The following is a 16589-nucleotide window of genomic DNA, read 5'->3' as shown; positions in this document are numbered from 1 at the left end:
CACATGTGCAAGAGCGAACCTTTGCCGGGAAAAAGTGTGTGTCTGTGAGTGTGTGCGTGTGTGCCTCCACCGGAACCTACACGCTCTTGCTCAATTGTTCCAATAATAGATGCATTAGCAGAGAGCTAGGCCATGTAATCGAGGTGCCTTGTGAATTATAGACTCCATACTCTCCAATCAATGGACTGCTTGGCCTCGCACGCTGTCAGACCTGAATGGAAATCACTGAGGGATCTCTCTCTGACACCATTTTTCTCTCTCAGTTCCTCCTGCGCATCTTAAAAACCCAGCAGGTTTTGTATTCTCTGTGTGTTTTTGTGTGCGCTTCACAAAGCCTTAATCACAAAAAGGGCAAACAGTCATTAAATGTTTTGCTACTCTTTAGCACTAAACATACAGACACTGTAATGATATATTACAAATTTTCCTATTCATAGAACATCTTATTACTCTCTTATTATGTATTATTTGCATATGAGCCAATCATCAGGCTTAATCATCATGCTGAAGCACATAAGTATTGTGCTTGGAGAAATTTGAGGAACTCACAAAAGACAGATTTTTTAGAAAGAATGGTAAAATCAAACCAGCAAAGCCCAAGATATCCTGGTTTTTAGTTGCCATTATGGCTCCTAACAATCCCCATGATGCATCTTGACTGCATCTTTCAGTAAACCCCCAGTCCCTTCTAAACATCCACTTAACCCTCCACCTTCAGTTTTCACTTAAATTGAGTCTCAAGCTTAAACAGATAGCGATAACCTTGTTGGCCTCACTATTACCCCTTTTCCACTGGTCAATAATCCTACTTAAACCCGCTAAGATCAGGCTTTTGTGTGCAATGGGAATGTGTAAACTCTGCATTTACACTCGGGTCAATTGACTCTGCAGTAGACCCGGGTTTTTATCACCTCGGCTTGGCTCGGCTTTGATCTAAATGTAAGAGCAGGGTAAACAAGCTAAATTCCACCGTGTGAATGGATGACTATGAAAATACTTGGATCGCCGACCAAGCCAGCTAACTTCCAGTTTAGCATCCGGCTAACTTGAGGGGGGATAAAAAAATTTAATAGTGTGGCTATTCTAGACTTTCCAAATGTTATTGGACCGAATGGCTCAAATTATGACAGTCAAATGAGTCATTCCGCGGGGGTTGTGACACTCAAAAGAATGTATCCACCATTTTACAGACATCTCTTTCACAATGGGTCTATTGTTGTTTTCTCTTCTGTTAAAACTGTATCTGGTGATAAAAAAAATTAAAATAAAAATCACAGACGGGGGTCAAAAGTCAAACTTTAGAAAAAAGCTACATCAAAAAAAATGTTTTCACTGGCACAGTACTACTCCGCCTGACAAGTTCACTGAACTTGATATAAAAAAAGTGATTTGCCCCCCCCAAGTTTCTGAGTGTAACAGCTCTGACGTAAATACAAATCCCAGGACTGTAACAACTTGTCAGACATAATATAGGTGCTGACTACAAACAAAAGTCATTACATCATACCAATGTTATGTGTTGAAAACGTACTTTGAAGTAAACATGTATGTAACACTGTGATCCTACCCTCTCGCTGAAGTTACATAGTGCAGAACTAAGTATATGGGGCTGAGACAGAGACACCATTCACCCTATTACAAGACACTGGACGATCAAAATGATTTTAAGGTTAAAAAAAAAGTTACTTTAACTTTGCCTTTATGAAAATTGAAGTGTTGAAGATTAGTAAGAGATACGTTCAGTTGCAGATAAGGCCAGTGAAAATTGCTTCAAGGCAAAATCTACAATGAGATATTGTAATCAAATCAGTGTATCATCACTGTGTGATGTGAGGTTTTCAAGAATTTCTCTTTGAGTTGCTTTCCCTCACCCCGACTTTTATTCTTCCTCTGTGGTTTTTCTACGTTTCCCAGGAACAACTTTGCACAACCTTCTAGAAAGCGCGTCTGTACATGTTGATTTGGGTTACGTGAGTGGGCGGGTGGAGCAAAAGCAGCAGTCAGCGAGTGATAGCGAGAGCAAGAGAGAGCGAGATTTCTCCAGTCGAGAAAAAAGTCACGGTCTTTCACTCAAAATGCAAAATTTGTTTTGGCTGCGTTGCATTCTGGTCTATTGAGCCGAGTCGACAGTAGGCGTAGAATTTGGTATCTCTGCCTCCTTCACAATGGATTTCTCCCTATGAGACTGTTGGGCGTCTGGAGAGAGAAGCTCTTTGCTCTTTGATTCTGAGGGACTGGTGCCAAAAAACCTGATGTTACAGTGATGTTACAGTCTTCAGGGTGGATTTGACTTTTTACTAAAACCTTCTCCTTGACTCAGGATCTGCTGCTTTACATCTTTCTAAGGAGCGCTCTCTCTTGAAGACTATTTTCTCAGCCTCCACATCAGCGACTTGTAGATCCCCAGCTCTCCTTGTGACCCCGTGGCCTCCTTTTACTGACGGCTAATAGATTGGAGGACAGCTCAGTCCCTGCACTTACAGGCAGCTCCACTCACCTTTCCTCCCCTGGCTTTCTATATCTTTCTCTCTCTCCCTCACACACACACACACACACACACACACACACACACACACACACACACACACACACACACACACACACACACACACACACAGACACACACAAACTCCAAGGAATCAAACAGCACCAGTGTGAGCAGTCTGATTAGCTCCATGGCACCGAGCAGAACACCAACCTGTGAGTGGGTCGCACACACGCGCTAAAGTGTTCATCAAGTGCTTTTGGAATCAGATTTTTTTTATCCACATCTGAAATCACACAGCTGATGTAAATAGCAGGCATTCACACAACCTGACTTTGTGTCACACGCACTTTTTCCCCACAAGTAGCAGACGGGTGTGTACGTACATACAGTAAGGTTTGCATACACTGGACCAACAGTGCCACCTGGTGGACAGAACTGAACAATCTCTTGGCACAGGACGTCACTCATTGCAATTAGATCACTTTAACTGCAGAGAAAAACAACAAAGTTTGAAAATACAAATGAGCCAGTTTGATTTAATTTGCTTCAGACGACAGCTGTGGTGAAACTTGCCCAGGCTGAGACATGTCAGGACATCCAAAGGATTCATTACCATCACAAACTTGTTGTCAGTATTCTCCGAGATAAGATTGTCTTCTGACAAAAACTAAAGAGGGACTGGTGATACAACAACTGGGATTTTTGATGTCATGATGAATGTAAATCAACTTAATGTTTGATTAATTTATCCTCATTACTACAAAGAAATTAAGAGATTTCACCTACTGCAACTTGTGCTCTATTAGACGCTACATGTTTATTATTACATTTCTGTGCACTCATGTGACTGGCTGTTGAGCAGACCACTGCAGTCCATAATAGAATAATCTAGTTTTCTAACGCTAAAGGTGCAATATGTAAGAATTTTAGTTGAAAACAATCAAAAATTCACTAGAATTATAAACAGTTATGACATTATGCACCTATTGTTTGTATTGTGTTGCAAAAGTATATACTGAAGTTAGCATGCTAACCAGCTAGCGATGACCTGTCCCGGTCAAAGCTCCTTGTTAGTGGTGTAGATACTAACACTTTCCTGGTTCTCTGAACTCCCAGTCCGGACTGTTAGGTGCATGGCTAACTGAGCTAACCAGCTAACAACAGCTAAAGTTACAGTAGCAGCAGTTAGCTGTTACTCCAGGATATGCTGCCCTCTATTTGTTTTGAATTCGACAGGTGGTTAATTCTTACATATTGCACCTTTATCTTGATTTCCTGACAAATCTATCCATATATGATGCTAAAAAGGCTTATATCCAACTCTTTTTTACTTGGTTCGCTGAGATTTTGAATTTGCAGTGGCTAGATTTCACCTAACGGTTCTATATGTGAGATTTTGAACATTAATATAGCAGCAAACAAGTATTTGCTAGATAAAGATATGTGGAGTAATGCTATCCTGACCACAGAATAAAGTCTCACTTCCTACATGTGTGTTCTGATCCAAGCCTCTCTGTTTTTTGTTTTGGCGGCCAGCCTGGCCGCGTGTGCATGTTAATGCACGTGAGATATGTACTACAAGCTGCTTAAGGGCTAGAGTAGAGTAGAGTAGAGTCAGCATGATAGTTAGTTAATTAGCTTTTACTAATATGATTATGAACGTTGCAATCACTAGATGACGCTGAATGTCGTTTAAAGCACTTTTAAAATTGACCAATTTTACTAATTGTGTTGTTTCTAGGAGGTAGTTTTTCAGTGCATGACTCTGCTGACTCTCCAGTTACTCTTGAGGATTCATGAGAAGCTTGGCTAATATCAGACGTGTTTTTTAAAGAAGTAAGGGATGGTAATGAATCCTTTATATTGTAACAGCACAATTCCAGGCATGTCTTTCTTTGGTAATCAAATCATCCATGAGAATTGAGATCCACCTTGTTGGTTAGCATGTTCAAACCTTGATTTATGCAGTTAAAGTTACATAATTGCTCTGGGTCAGGTCAGTTTCTGTGCAAAGACACTGTTCAGCTGCTTTTATGGTGATTATGACGTGGCATAATCCACAAAACCGGTTTGAGCACAATGAGAAAGAAAGACAGAAATAGTGAGAGGCAATCAGGTGGAAGAAGATGAGATACTCACCCACTGTCATGGACTCTGGCAGACCAGATGTTGGCAGCACACTGGAGAGTGGAGCGGACTGCGTTGGTGGACTGGACTCCATACTGAAGCACATGAAGAGAGGAATCAGGTATTCTCAATCAGTTTGTCCACAATTCATTTTTGTAAAGAAACCTGAGGCTGCAGCACAAAAGCATACTGACTAGACTTGCCTTCTTAGTTCTCTGAATAAAACTGCTGCATATTTTGCCCTAAATTGCAAATCATTCACACAACACATCATTCCCGCATCAAAGGATAGCTTACTTGAATGTGAGCAGCGATGTGCTGCTCTCACAGTTTCCCAGCGGGCCTGTTGACTCACACTGAGCAGGAAATGCAGCCGAGTCCTCCACAGAGCTCACTGAGGCAAAATGGAAGTGAAAGTGAAGGTGCAGACCAACAGAGAAAGTACCGAGATTTCATCTAATAGACAACTGATCCCTGCACTGAAGCCAACAGCAGCTGTTGTCAGCAGTAAAACCACTCAAGCAAACATAACAGACTCACAACAGGGAAAGAAAACGTAATGTTAGAGCACTGAACTAAGTAGGAAATGTAAGCTGGAACCAGTGTAAGTTAGAGGCAATCAAGAAATAGTATACTGGTACCAGGAAGTGTTTTTAATATGCTTCTATCTTCCTTGTAGGTGCAGGATTCTGGATAAAGTCCAATGTTTGGTGTTTTTAGGACTACAGTACCTGGCTGAGGGTCCGTAGGGTTCAAAGGAATGAGGATGTCTGAGCTGCTGTGGTCAGTCATCACCTGTAGAGGGCTCCACGTGGACACACTGGACAGGCTGCCTACCACCACCCTAAAACAAGACAATTTTAACCTCAGACTGTTTCAGTCCCCGTCTGCCCCACAAGGCAGTTGACACTGGGGCCTGGTTTTGCATAGCCACCCCTATGTCAACAGCACTATGTCTGCACTATAGAAAGATCTGGCGGCAACCAAAATTATTCTGGTATAGGGGGGAAAAAAACACTCTGGCCCATACCAAAGCAAGACAACTGCTACTCCCATAATGCTTTGGGGGATATAAACAGGAAGTATAATGTAACCATGGATTCAGAAAGCTATGCTGTGGGCTACAACAAGTCTGCACTTGTTTACATTTTGGCAAATCGTCACCATTAAAGAATGCCGAATTAGCTATTAGCCTTTCCTTTTTGCATCGTACCCGAGGATGTAAAGACGACTATCCCTAAATTACTTTGACATGACACATTTTAGGCCAAGTTCTTTTTCAAATGTCTTTTTCTCTGATTTCTAAGCAGATCTAGGGAAGGTTATTTGCTGTGGACACTGCAGACAATGATATCCTTGGAAAGTGTAACACTGAATTTAAAATAGATCGAGCATCATAATGTGTTTGTCACAGCCACTACAAATGCAAACCCTAAACAGTCATCTGTGACCAGTTCTAGTCTCCTGTCTTATGAATAAATGTCAGGACCAGGGTAAGATATCAAACATTTTCTTCCCCTCTGCTCTGAATCAGGATTTTAGTCTTTTTTGGGGATAATTTTATTGAACTATGAAAGAATGCACCTTGTACTTATATTGGAAAAAAGAACCCAACATTAATGGTATATAATAATGTTGGTCAATTTTCTGTTTCTGCAGTTTTTTTCTGGTCAGACAACAGTTTTATTTTGCTCAGAGGAAACTGAGTTTCTGATCCAACTAATTATCTGCAACTGGCTTTAATTCTATAACTCAATAACAAAACAGAGTGAAACAAAAATATGAGCACTTTTTAATTAAAGCTGTAATGTTTTATGTACCAAGTGAACAACCTCCAAGGGTACTGGGCCCCAAGCTGACATTCATTTCAGCATGAATGATTAAAAACGTGAAATATTTCTTTAAGTTTGTTTTATAAACCAACATTCAACTGAAGTGATCTGACTCACTGATCAGAACTGATCCTCTCCTCCTCCTGGGTTTGTGCTTTGGGTTTGTACATCTCCTCCTCTTCCTCCTCCTCTTCATTGTCTATATTCTTACTGTCAGGCAGAGGAGGTGTAGCAAGGGGTGGAGTGCGAGAGGGATGGGGGGACCCCACCCAGCTGACTATGCCTGGCTCAGCCAGGCCATTTTGGGTCAGAGACTCAGAGAAGACTGGCTCCAAAGGATCTATTCCCTCCTCCACACTGTTCTGAGCGGGAGCAGTGTGGCTCTTCCTCATCGCGCCCATCTTCTGGGAGTCATCCTCTCCCTCCTCCTCATCCTCCGCCCCTCCATCCAGATCGTCGTCAAAGGAAATGATGTTGGTGATTTTCTTTTTCCTCCGGCGCTCTTTTCTCAGCCCTGAGTCTGGGTGGGATAAGATGTAAAAGAAGTGAACAAAACCTCAATCTCAACCTTGAATAAAGTTAAACTTCCATGAATTCAGTACTTTTCACCTGTCTAGACTTACTACCTCCATTTATTCATACAGCAAAGTTTAGTCCTGGTGACATCAGCATCTTAAGTTCATTTCAATTAGGCCTTTTAAAGTGCATTTCTAATACAGTGCGGTTCAACTCTCTCTTCCTCTTCAGAGCCTGGCTGTGCATCAGCGAGTTTTATACCAGTGAATAATGTGAATTGGCCGTCCACCTCGCGGAGCTGGCACACCAGTTTAGAATTTCATTTACATTCATTCCAGTGAAAAGTTTTAACACCACACGGTTAAAATTTAAAAGCTTGTTCATCCCTCTGAGCGGAACATATGGGAGGAAACGGTGTGAGTTTTCCCGATGGGATGGACCGGGCCAGACGGCTTAAATTAGGTCAAACAAGGAGGCCGACATTCTGGAAGTTTATTCATGTCATGGGGGATTTCATCGCCGCGGAAGCACTCTGCTGCAGATGTGTCGTGTTGCGTTCACTAGATTTGTTCTACCAGTGCATTCATTATGCATGCTCAAAGTGAACTACATGTTGTCGTGGACCATGATGTGTTACTGCATTCATGGGGTGGACAAAATAACAGCAACACCTTAAAATATAGTAAAAAATTCCCGATTATAATTTAATTTTCATATCAAATATTGCTGTTTCCTACCAGCAGAGGTGCTGCGTGGCACGACAGGTAGCGGGTCTGAGGCTCCGTCCGTTCTGGGGGTGAAGCCGGGCACCACAGCTGTGGCGGTGCTGATCTCCCGCAGCAGGCTGCTGACTCCCTGAGTCGACTCTTTCCACAGGCTCCCGATGCCCTGCGTTGACTCCTTGAGGAGGTTGGACACTGAGGGGCCTCCTCCTCGAGTCACCCCGCCGTTCAGGTCACTGTTGTCGATGTTGATGGCAAACAGGATGGAGTTCAGACCTGAAAAGAGAGGCGAGATGAAATTTATTACACAACGGTCGAGTTAAATCATATGAAGCTTTTGAACTCCTGCAAAGTGCTTTGTAAGCTGTTCTGAGCACACACAGCAAAAGTGGGCAGCCTCAGATGAACTCGGACTCTCTGCCTGTGTATGAAAAGAGAGGGGAAGCTCTGGCATAAGATCAGTGGTGTATATTCTTAATATTTTAGAGTTTGTGCTCATCTGAGTTGCGCTCATCAATAGTTCAACAGCAGGAGCGCAGCCATTAAGACCAATTCCCACCAAACAAGTGCAAAGTCAGTTAAATAACTGCTTATAAAGCAGCCTCAATTGTGTGAAGAATTTTTAAATTTAAAGTTTGAAAATGATGCTATTGATTAATTGATTATGCTCATTACACAACAAAAGATACCTAGAATGAAAACTTTGCTGTTCTGAGATTTTTTAACACTACTTGGGCAAAAAATATAGTCTTGTCTGACGGTGGCAACAGAAGAAATACCATAAATCAAAAGGATATTCCCCCGACATGTTCACAGACTCAGATTATCGGACACAGCTGTATTTTTACATATGTGCGTGTTTACATTGTTATGACGTAATGAGTTTTGTTTGTAGTTAGCACCTACATTACATCTGATAACATCATGTTGCTTTAACTTTAACCAGTTTTTAGCTGTCCTTTGCCAGCTTTAGCTGTATTACTGCTAACAACAGCATAGTAACATGCTCAATGATGATAAACAACTCACTGCAACATATTTGTCATGGTAACTTTTTTTCGCATGCAAATATAATCATGATATCATGCTATGTTGATGCTAATGCTACATTATATGTAACAATATTACATTATATGCATCAGTAGTATACATGCTGTCGACTGTCAGTAAATTAGCCGTGCCATGTTAGTAGGCTACTTTAACATAACATGCTAAATTAACATGTCAACAGGAGTACACTTACCTTTGAGTGGCATTTCAAACCAAAACAACCTGCCGTTAGCATGGCTAAAATCTCGCCACCACCATAGCATGGCTAAACATTTGGCAAATCACGCTCCCACTACATTTTGACTTGTCAAAGCAGGAGAGCACAGGTGGAATTAAAAACGTTAATGATGGCTGCATTCCATTTAGATGAGTGCTCTGGTATTGTGCATGCTCACTCAATGACATGGCTTAATGAGACACTTAATAGAATGGAGCCATCGTTAACGTTATTGGTCCCACCTGTGCTTTTCCTGCTTTGACAAGTCAAAATATCTGTTGTGAAAAGGTTCCATTACCGACCTGCAGCCATGGTGGGGAGCATACTTGCTCTCTCTTCATCGAGAACAAAAGCCCAGTCCTCGTAATAAGTTCTAGAAAACAGAGAGCAGGAGAACAATCACATCGATGCAGACGATAGAGAAGTTAAAGTCCTCCATTTCTGAGGTCATATTAACTGTACAGTTGAATAGATTCTGGAGTGTCAGTATAAATTATAAAGAGAACATGGAAGACTACGCTGCTATGCAAAAATGTAAAAACATAGTTCACTGAACTTTAGTGAAAGTGGTACATTAACTGCACACACACACACACACACACACACACACACACACACACACATCCTGTACTAACCCCAGGCGTGGGCGGTCAGCCAGCAGTGTGTGCAGGTAGCGCTCCAGCGAGTGCTCATTGAGGGCGCAGCGCAGCCAGGCACGACCCCGGCCGAGCTCTGAGGAGATCTGACGTAGGGAGTAGAAGCGCTGGAGCTCGTGGCGGTTCAGATGCTCCTTCACGTAGAACCAGAAAGTCAACTCTGGTACAGGGGATAAAAAAGAAAGAAGGAGGAGGGGGAGAGGCAAGGGAGTAAAAGGTGCCAAGATGAAGGAGAGGAAGAGGAGGGAAGGCAGTGAGTCGATGGTTGATAGGTTGGAGGGAAAGATTGTGACAAGGCATGGGAAGCAAGGGGTGCGCAAGATGAAAGGTGAGGAAAAAAGAGGCAGGAGACACAAGGAAGGTGCATGGAGCAATAAAAGAGAGGTATGGAGGGAGGTGGAGGAAAAGAGAGAATCTTATTAGTGAAAAACAACAACTTGAGTTACACAACAGGTACGAAAGGTCAGTGAAGCAGCAGCAAAAACACTTCTGGAGTCCTGAGAGTCAGCACATCTTCAGTCTCTCATTAACAAACATCCACACCTCCATTTACACAGCTCCATCTGGACCTCCTACCTGTCACCTCTCCATATTGTGCACTCACTTCTGAACTCTCATAATTTTATTATTTTCAATAACACGGGGGGAAAAGATGAACAAAAAAAACCTTATGTAACTCCGTTTCAATGTTAAGTTTTCTGAGGTTTGGAAATTAATAGGAATGTGTGTTATGCTAGTCTTTTTTCGCATTTGATTAGCATATAACCTCAGAACAATGCGTTAAAAATTAGGACTGCTATTTCTGGCTTTGTCAGAGGGCTTGGCTTCATTAGGGAGCTCCAAATCCATGAGTTCAGCCACAATCCCTTCTTCTAATTGACTGTGAAATGCAGGAAAACGTCAGATATGCTAATGGTTATGATGTGGTAGCCATTACAGAAGTCATGCATTTCTCCTCCGTCTGGAATTAATAGCCACAAGGTTCTTAAATATGACACAGTGGAAACAATTTAGTCTAATGGGAAACTAATGTCTCTCAACCAGCAGAATGGTCTTTCTAAGCTCTGATGGCTGCAAATAACACTGAATCTTGAAGCTTTTCATACTTTTCATAGTCTCATGAGATACCACAGATAGAGCAGTGGTTCCCCATCAGGGGTACTTGTAAATCACAGGGTAACACTGCAGTTACCAGTGGGTACAATTCCACTATTTAAAAAATATGTCCACATATTTAGTCACTTATAACCCCCTGAACGACACGAGTTGCAACTAAGACTGTGTGAAAAATAGTAAGAAAGCAAGCAGAAAAGCAAAGACAAGCAGCTAAAAGGTTTTTTAAAATGGCTTAACATAACATATAAGCAAAATAGTTGCTTATAAGTTAAGAATTACCAGTTAAGACATTGTTAAATAAAGGTAATGTATAGGTTAAACAGTTGAAATACTTACCTGTAACATTAGCCAATGGAAAAATTAATTAAAAAGCTAATACTAATGCTAACAGTTGAAATAGTTAGCTGTAAGTAATGGATAAAAATCATGAGCTAAACGTAATTGTAGAAGATGGCTAAAAAATAGTTAGCTAAAAGTAGTGGATAAATAGTTACAAACCTATCTGGCTAAAACTAGTGGAACTGTTAAATGGTTGTAACGTTAGTAGTTAGCTAAGCTAAGACATAGCTAAAGGTAGTGGAGAAATGGTTGAAATAGTTAGCTAACACTAAAAGAGAACAATTAAATGGTTGTAGAAATTAGGCTGTCCAAAAAATATTTAGCTAAAGGTAGTAGATTAATGGTTGTAGTCGTTAGCTGAATCTGATGGATATGGGTTAAATGGTTGTAACAGCAATAGTTAGCTAAGCTAAAAAATTGTTAGCTGAAGGTGCTGGATAAATGGTTGAAGGTGCCAGCTAAAAGTAATGGACAAATGGTTGTATTAGTTAGCAAAAAAAATGTTAGCTAAAGTAGTGGATAAATGGTTAAATAGTTAGCTAAAATGAATCAACAGTTAAAAGTTAGCTAAAAGTAAGGGATGTGGTTGATACGTTCAGCTTGGTGGTAGAACAAATGCAAAGTGTACTAAACACTGACAGTTCATTTGTATGAAAACATATTGTATTATTCACAGTACCAACTTTTATAACATTAGCAACTAAATAATATCTAGTTTATAATCAATTTAAATTCAAATATTTGTCAATGATGGGGTAACGTTACTGGAGCTCATCTGTACAATTAAAACAGTGGAAGCTCCTTTCTTGCTACAATTAATTGAAAGTTAAACTATTTCAATTAATTGTCAAATATTGAGGTGTTCTGGAATAAAAAAGAGCTATCTTCCTCAGGATAAAATGAGAGGCAATGTGATGTTTGTGATCATGCCTGGAATTTAAAATAAACTTCTGTGGGTTTGAACGATGTCTGAGCACACAACTCGCATTTATAATGACGGCACATCTCAGCAGCACTTTTGAGGAGTGTAAAGCCACAGCAGGTGTGCTGCCCACCACAGACTGAGACAGAGATGCAGAGGTTTGGAGACAGACAGGTGAGCGCAGCAGAGAGAGTGAAACAGGGAAGCAGAGACCTTCCTGTGCATGCCATCTTGACCTGTCTGTAGTCTAACCATCTGGTGTCACAGCAAGGTGTGTGTGTGTGTGTGTGTGTGTGTGTGTGTGTGTGTGTGTGTGTTGTGTGTGTGGCAGATCCCAGCTTCCCAACTAACACACTCGCGTCCTCCAACCCCCCATGACTTCCAAGATAACAAGCCGAGCCACAGGGTAGCAAGGTTAGCATTCTCAGGTCTCCTCTTTCCAGGGTAAAGGCTAGAGGCTGAATTTCAGTTGCTGCTTTGATTTTCAACTTTGGACCCGAGTTTAACGGACCGTACAGCCAGTTAAGTATCGTACCTGCTTCGGTCCTGCTGCTGAACCCTGCAGCCTGCTTGAGAGCGGCGGCGGTGAGGGCCAGGCCTCGACTCTTCCTCAGGCCGTGCTGCAGCACCGCTTCAAACTGGGCGCACAGACAGATCACCCTGCAGAGGCAAAGAAAAGTTACCCCGAGGCGAGAAAGGGGGTCGATGTGAACAGTACATGTACAGTGCTTTGAAGGAGTATGCCCTTGAAACTATGGGTGCACTTTAAACTCAGCCAGAGGAACCCCGATGTACATTCCCAGACAAAATAAGGCAGTTATCATTATAGTTTAAAAACTGTAGCTACACCCTCAAAATGAGATCTGAGCAGCACAGGACATGAAATTTCGATCGATTACTTTCTCTTTGAGTCCTGATGAAACATATTTTATCAATCATTCCCTAGATTTACTGTTCTGAAGGTCATTGACATCATCAAACAACACTTTTTTATGACTAAGATATGATGGAAAATATTTTAAAACACATTATTTAATTCATTTTAAAATATTTTTTGTAGAAAAGAAATCGACCCCCAAGCTGGGCACGTTGCCAGATCGCTGCACAGAAGAGGCTGAAGGTAACACAGGAGCCTAAAGCAGCGCAGCCTCAAGTGACCTGGAGCTGCACATGCAAACCAAACAGCTCCTCAGGTGCTAAGTAAACACAGATACTGACTGAAGAATGTCTCGGTAACAGGCTGCTTCTCTTACCTGCTGTCTGAGTCTGTGGCAATCTCCTTTCTTCCTCCAAAGCGGATTTGGCACTGGGAAGATATGAAGGGAATGATAATAGCTGCCTGTGAAATGCTTCAAAACTTACTCCAGCACACAAAGAGCACATTTCTAAAGACTTTAAGGGCTTAAATCGCTCAAGTAGCCACAGAGTAGACTGTGTTTTTCTGATGAACAGTACTGATAGTGAACTATACTTTTTAATTATACCAGACACCCAACGGCCCACTGTTTGGCCAGTAGCTGAAAAGTTTAATGTTTTATCACCAGATAAAATGAACTGGAGATAATGGACTTCAGACTGGGGCTGGGTCATTGATGTCACTGACAGAAGGGCAGTAAATCTGTTTAGATTCTCACCTGAATAATACCCCATAATGGCTCCAAATCATGAGGAACTTCTATAAAAGGAATCTCTGTTCCTTGAAACCAGAAACCTGATACTGTACACGCAGTTCCCACTTTTCTTTTTCCCTCTTTGTACGGCAAGTACATAACATCATCACCCCATCTGCAAATGTGTTTCCAAAAAATCTCACGCAATATGACTCTTAAATACCACTCACATTTCACTCCTTAGTTTGCTGCCCAATATATCTGCCTTTTGAATAGATTATCAAATTATAAAGTTGTGAATAGTGCTCAGTTTTACTTCCTCCAGTGAGTTTTGGTACACAGTGAATAAAGGAACTAAAGGGTATTCAGAAACCACATGGTCTGACGTTAAATAGATTTCTTGTTCTAGTGAAATGTAGAATTTGGGAGTGTCTTTCTTTTGTAAACAGTGATAATCATTCACAGATACAGATTATAAAGAAAATGAATACATATTTCTTTATATTGAGGCCAATCTGACTTTGAGATTTAGCAAACAGCCAGGTGTAATTTTATGGCCTTCTACTACGATGCTGCTAAAATTTGAAAAGTGAATAAAAGTCAACGTACAGATGCATGAACATAACAGGTCACTTACCTGTTTGACAGCATCCAGCAGCCTCTCCAGGAGGTGCTGTCTCTTGGTATCACTCTGCTGAGTGCCTGAAGAGATGAACACAGACAAACAAAGGGAAAATTACCCAGATTCAGTTTGGGCGATGGATTAAGAAAATGAGCCTGTAATACAGACTCATTTTCCAAATCATTGCTTGCTCCTGTATTAATTATGCATGTCCAAGAGGCGAGGACGGAAATTAACCGCAGAAGAAAGCCATTACAGTCAGCATGCAAACAGCTGCAGTTTGTTAATGTATTTTTTTTCCATTACTACAGTATGAAACCCACCTCACCTGTATTATTTACACCCCAGCAAATAAACAAACAAACTGAATAAGATAAAGATAAAGGAAGCTCTTTATTACGAGAACTTTCAGCGTGTCTGCGACATTAAACAGCAAGTTTATCATGAGAAAACTACACTTTTTGCCACATTATGTTTCTTAAATTGTCCATTGATGCAGCACCTCTATTCACCCTCTGTCTAAACGCTCTGTTCTAGTGCCTGTCTCTTTAAGGCCCCTTTCCCTGAAAAGCTCGGTGTAGGGATTGGTCGGCTCTCACAGGCCTGAGAAGGCACCGTGACCCTTTAATATTCATTTGCTGTTATTGCTCTGCATGCTTTTAAACTATTTTAGTAACTGTTTGGAATTAATCTTATTCTTTTTAGGATGACACTAGAACGGTGGCAGGGTCCGCCACATATAAACAAAGTAAAACGGTATGAAATTGTGTTGTCCTTTAAGGTCAGTTTGTTTATTCAGTCATGAAAATGAATAAAGATTGTTTAATAAGTTTGTTTGTTAGGGATTTAAAAAATAATCAGTCAATGAAGATCTTTCTCCTCTGATTAAAATTGATTTCTCAAAACTACATAGTGCTGCTTTAACCTGCAACAATTTGTATATTTTTAAAGCAAAATCCCCAGAAGTCTCTGACTGATCTGCTGCTTTTATAACACATTTAAATTGCATATCTTAGGAATTTGAACCATGGGTCAGACAAAACAGGACATCTGATAGCATCTCGTCAGGCTCTGAGGAATCAGTGGAGGACTTTTGTTTACTATCTTATCACATTTTATAGACTATTGACTTTATTAACAAATGATTGATAAATCCAAAAATGTACTCTGCAGGTGAAAGTATAAGCAATCAGTTACACAATCTCAGGTTTTGTAATATAGTAGAATATTAACCATAATCCAATTCTACCACAGTCTTCTTCAAGCTGCTAACCTAATGGAGCAGCTCTGGCTCAAATGCTTTGCTGAAGGACAACAGGAGCTGGAGCAGTCACTCTCCTCCAGCCACATGTTTAAGTAGGATTCAAAACAGAAACTACCAGGTGTTTTCCAGGTCACAGTCACAGTCTGGACAGAGTGACATAGAGTGCTCATACATGGTTAGAGCCCACAAAAAATGCCTTTGAATAGTCTTGAATTGCTTTTATTTTCTTTGAAGTAAAAGCTGAACATGAATGTATTGATTCAACAAGGTTTGAAAGAGCAGAGAGGCCATTAGCTGGATGTTGACAGTGGGGAAGTAGCTGCAGACAGTGCAGTTAACATGTCAGCAGAAATCCCTGACTCCCACTCTGAGCACACAGGTTATTAACAAGTGACTGAATCCCCTCTTTCATGCATGAGTTGACATTTGCTGCTTTAACAGGTGAGTGACCGACAAAAAGCACGAAACACAAAACTCACCGTTCATTCTGACAGCCAAACCCCGTTAGCAGTGACATCCAAGCTGAACAGTTCACCAGCGATATGATTCATCCCTTTTCTGTAGCTTTCAGGAGCAGAGGCTAGCTGTGCAGCGGGGCCATGCTGCCTCTGTGGCCGAGCTGGACCCACCCAACCGCGGCGTGAGGACTGATGCTCACACGGTAAACAGAGAGGCCTGCCGGGGAGCCGCTGGGGCTGTGAGTCTACCAGTCTGACATGTAAGTCTTGTACGAAGCCTAATGAGCAGATAAACTGTGAGAAACACAAGCCGGAGTGTGTTTTCAGAGCCGTGTGGTCAGCCGTCTGAAGTGTAATGGAGTCTTTTAGCAGAGAAATGAAGTGTTTTCAGTTTTGAGCCTGTGGCTCTGCCAGACAGGGAAGCCGACAGAGCGGTGTCAAGGTCACATGACCAAACACACAGCTGTCATATGACCGGAAAGGCATAGTGGGAGTTGTAGTCTTTGTTAAAAGAGCCGCGAAACTACAAAAGCATAATTTTCATGTAGACAGGCAGTTGAGATAAAAGTGTGTGTGTGTGTGTGTGTGTGTGTGTGTGTGTGTGTGTGTGTGTGTGTGTGTGTGTGTGTGTGTGTGCTTGACTGTGAGCA

General features: G+C 41.4%; 1 protein-coding gene across 2 annotated transcripts in view; it reads right to left on the bottom strand.

Annotated features, from left to right (window-relative positions):
• snx29 (sorting nexin 29) overlaps positions 1-16329 on the bottom strand; it is a 148204-nt gene extending 131875 nt beyond the window's left edge. The window contains exons 1-11 of one of the 2 annotated variants that reach the window (XM_073490286.1): positions 15961-16329; positions 14233-14297; positions 13239-13291; positions 12521-12645; positions 9588-9768; positions 9255-9325; positions 7701-7961; positions 6565-6967; positions 5347-5459; positions 4913-5009; positions 4628-4710 (exon numbers count right to left, since the gene is read on the bottom strand). In XM_073490286.1, the coding sequence (XP_073346387.1) occupies positions 4628-4710; positions 4913-5009; positions 5347-5459; positions 6565-6967; positions 7701-7961; positions 9255-9325; positions 9588-9768; positions 12521-12645; positions 13239-13291; positions 14233-14297; positions 15961-15967 (1459 nt within the window). In that variant the 5' untranslated portion in view covers positions 15968-16329. Of the gene's footprint in view, positions 1-4627; positions 4711-4912; positions 5010-5346; positions 5460-6564; positions 6968-7700; positions 7962-8928; positions 8977-9254; positions 9326-9587; positions 9769-12520; positions 12646-13238; positions 13292-14232; positions 14298-15960 lie in introns of those variants that run through there. The other variant, XM_073490287.1, reaches the window with a different exon arrangement.
• Positions 16330-16589: the final 260 nt, after the last annotated feature.

The sequence above is a fragment of the Pagrus major genome, chromosome 20, assembly GCF_040436345.1.
Source record: "Pagrus major chromosome 20, Pma_NU_1.0".
Lineage (NCBI taxonomy): Eukaryota > Metazoa > Chordata > Actinopteri > Spariformes > Sparidae > Pagrus > Pagrus major.
The sequence above is the reverse complement of the archived record's forward strand: the minus strand, read 5'-3'. Positions and strand labels throughout refer to the sequence as shown.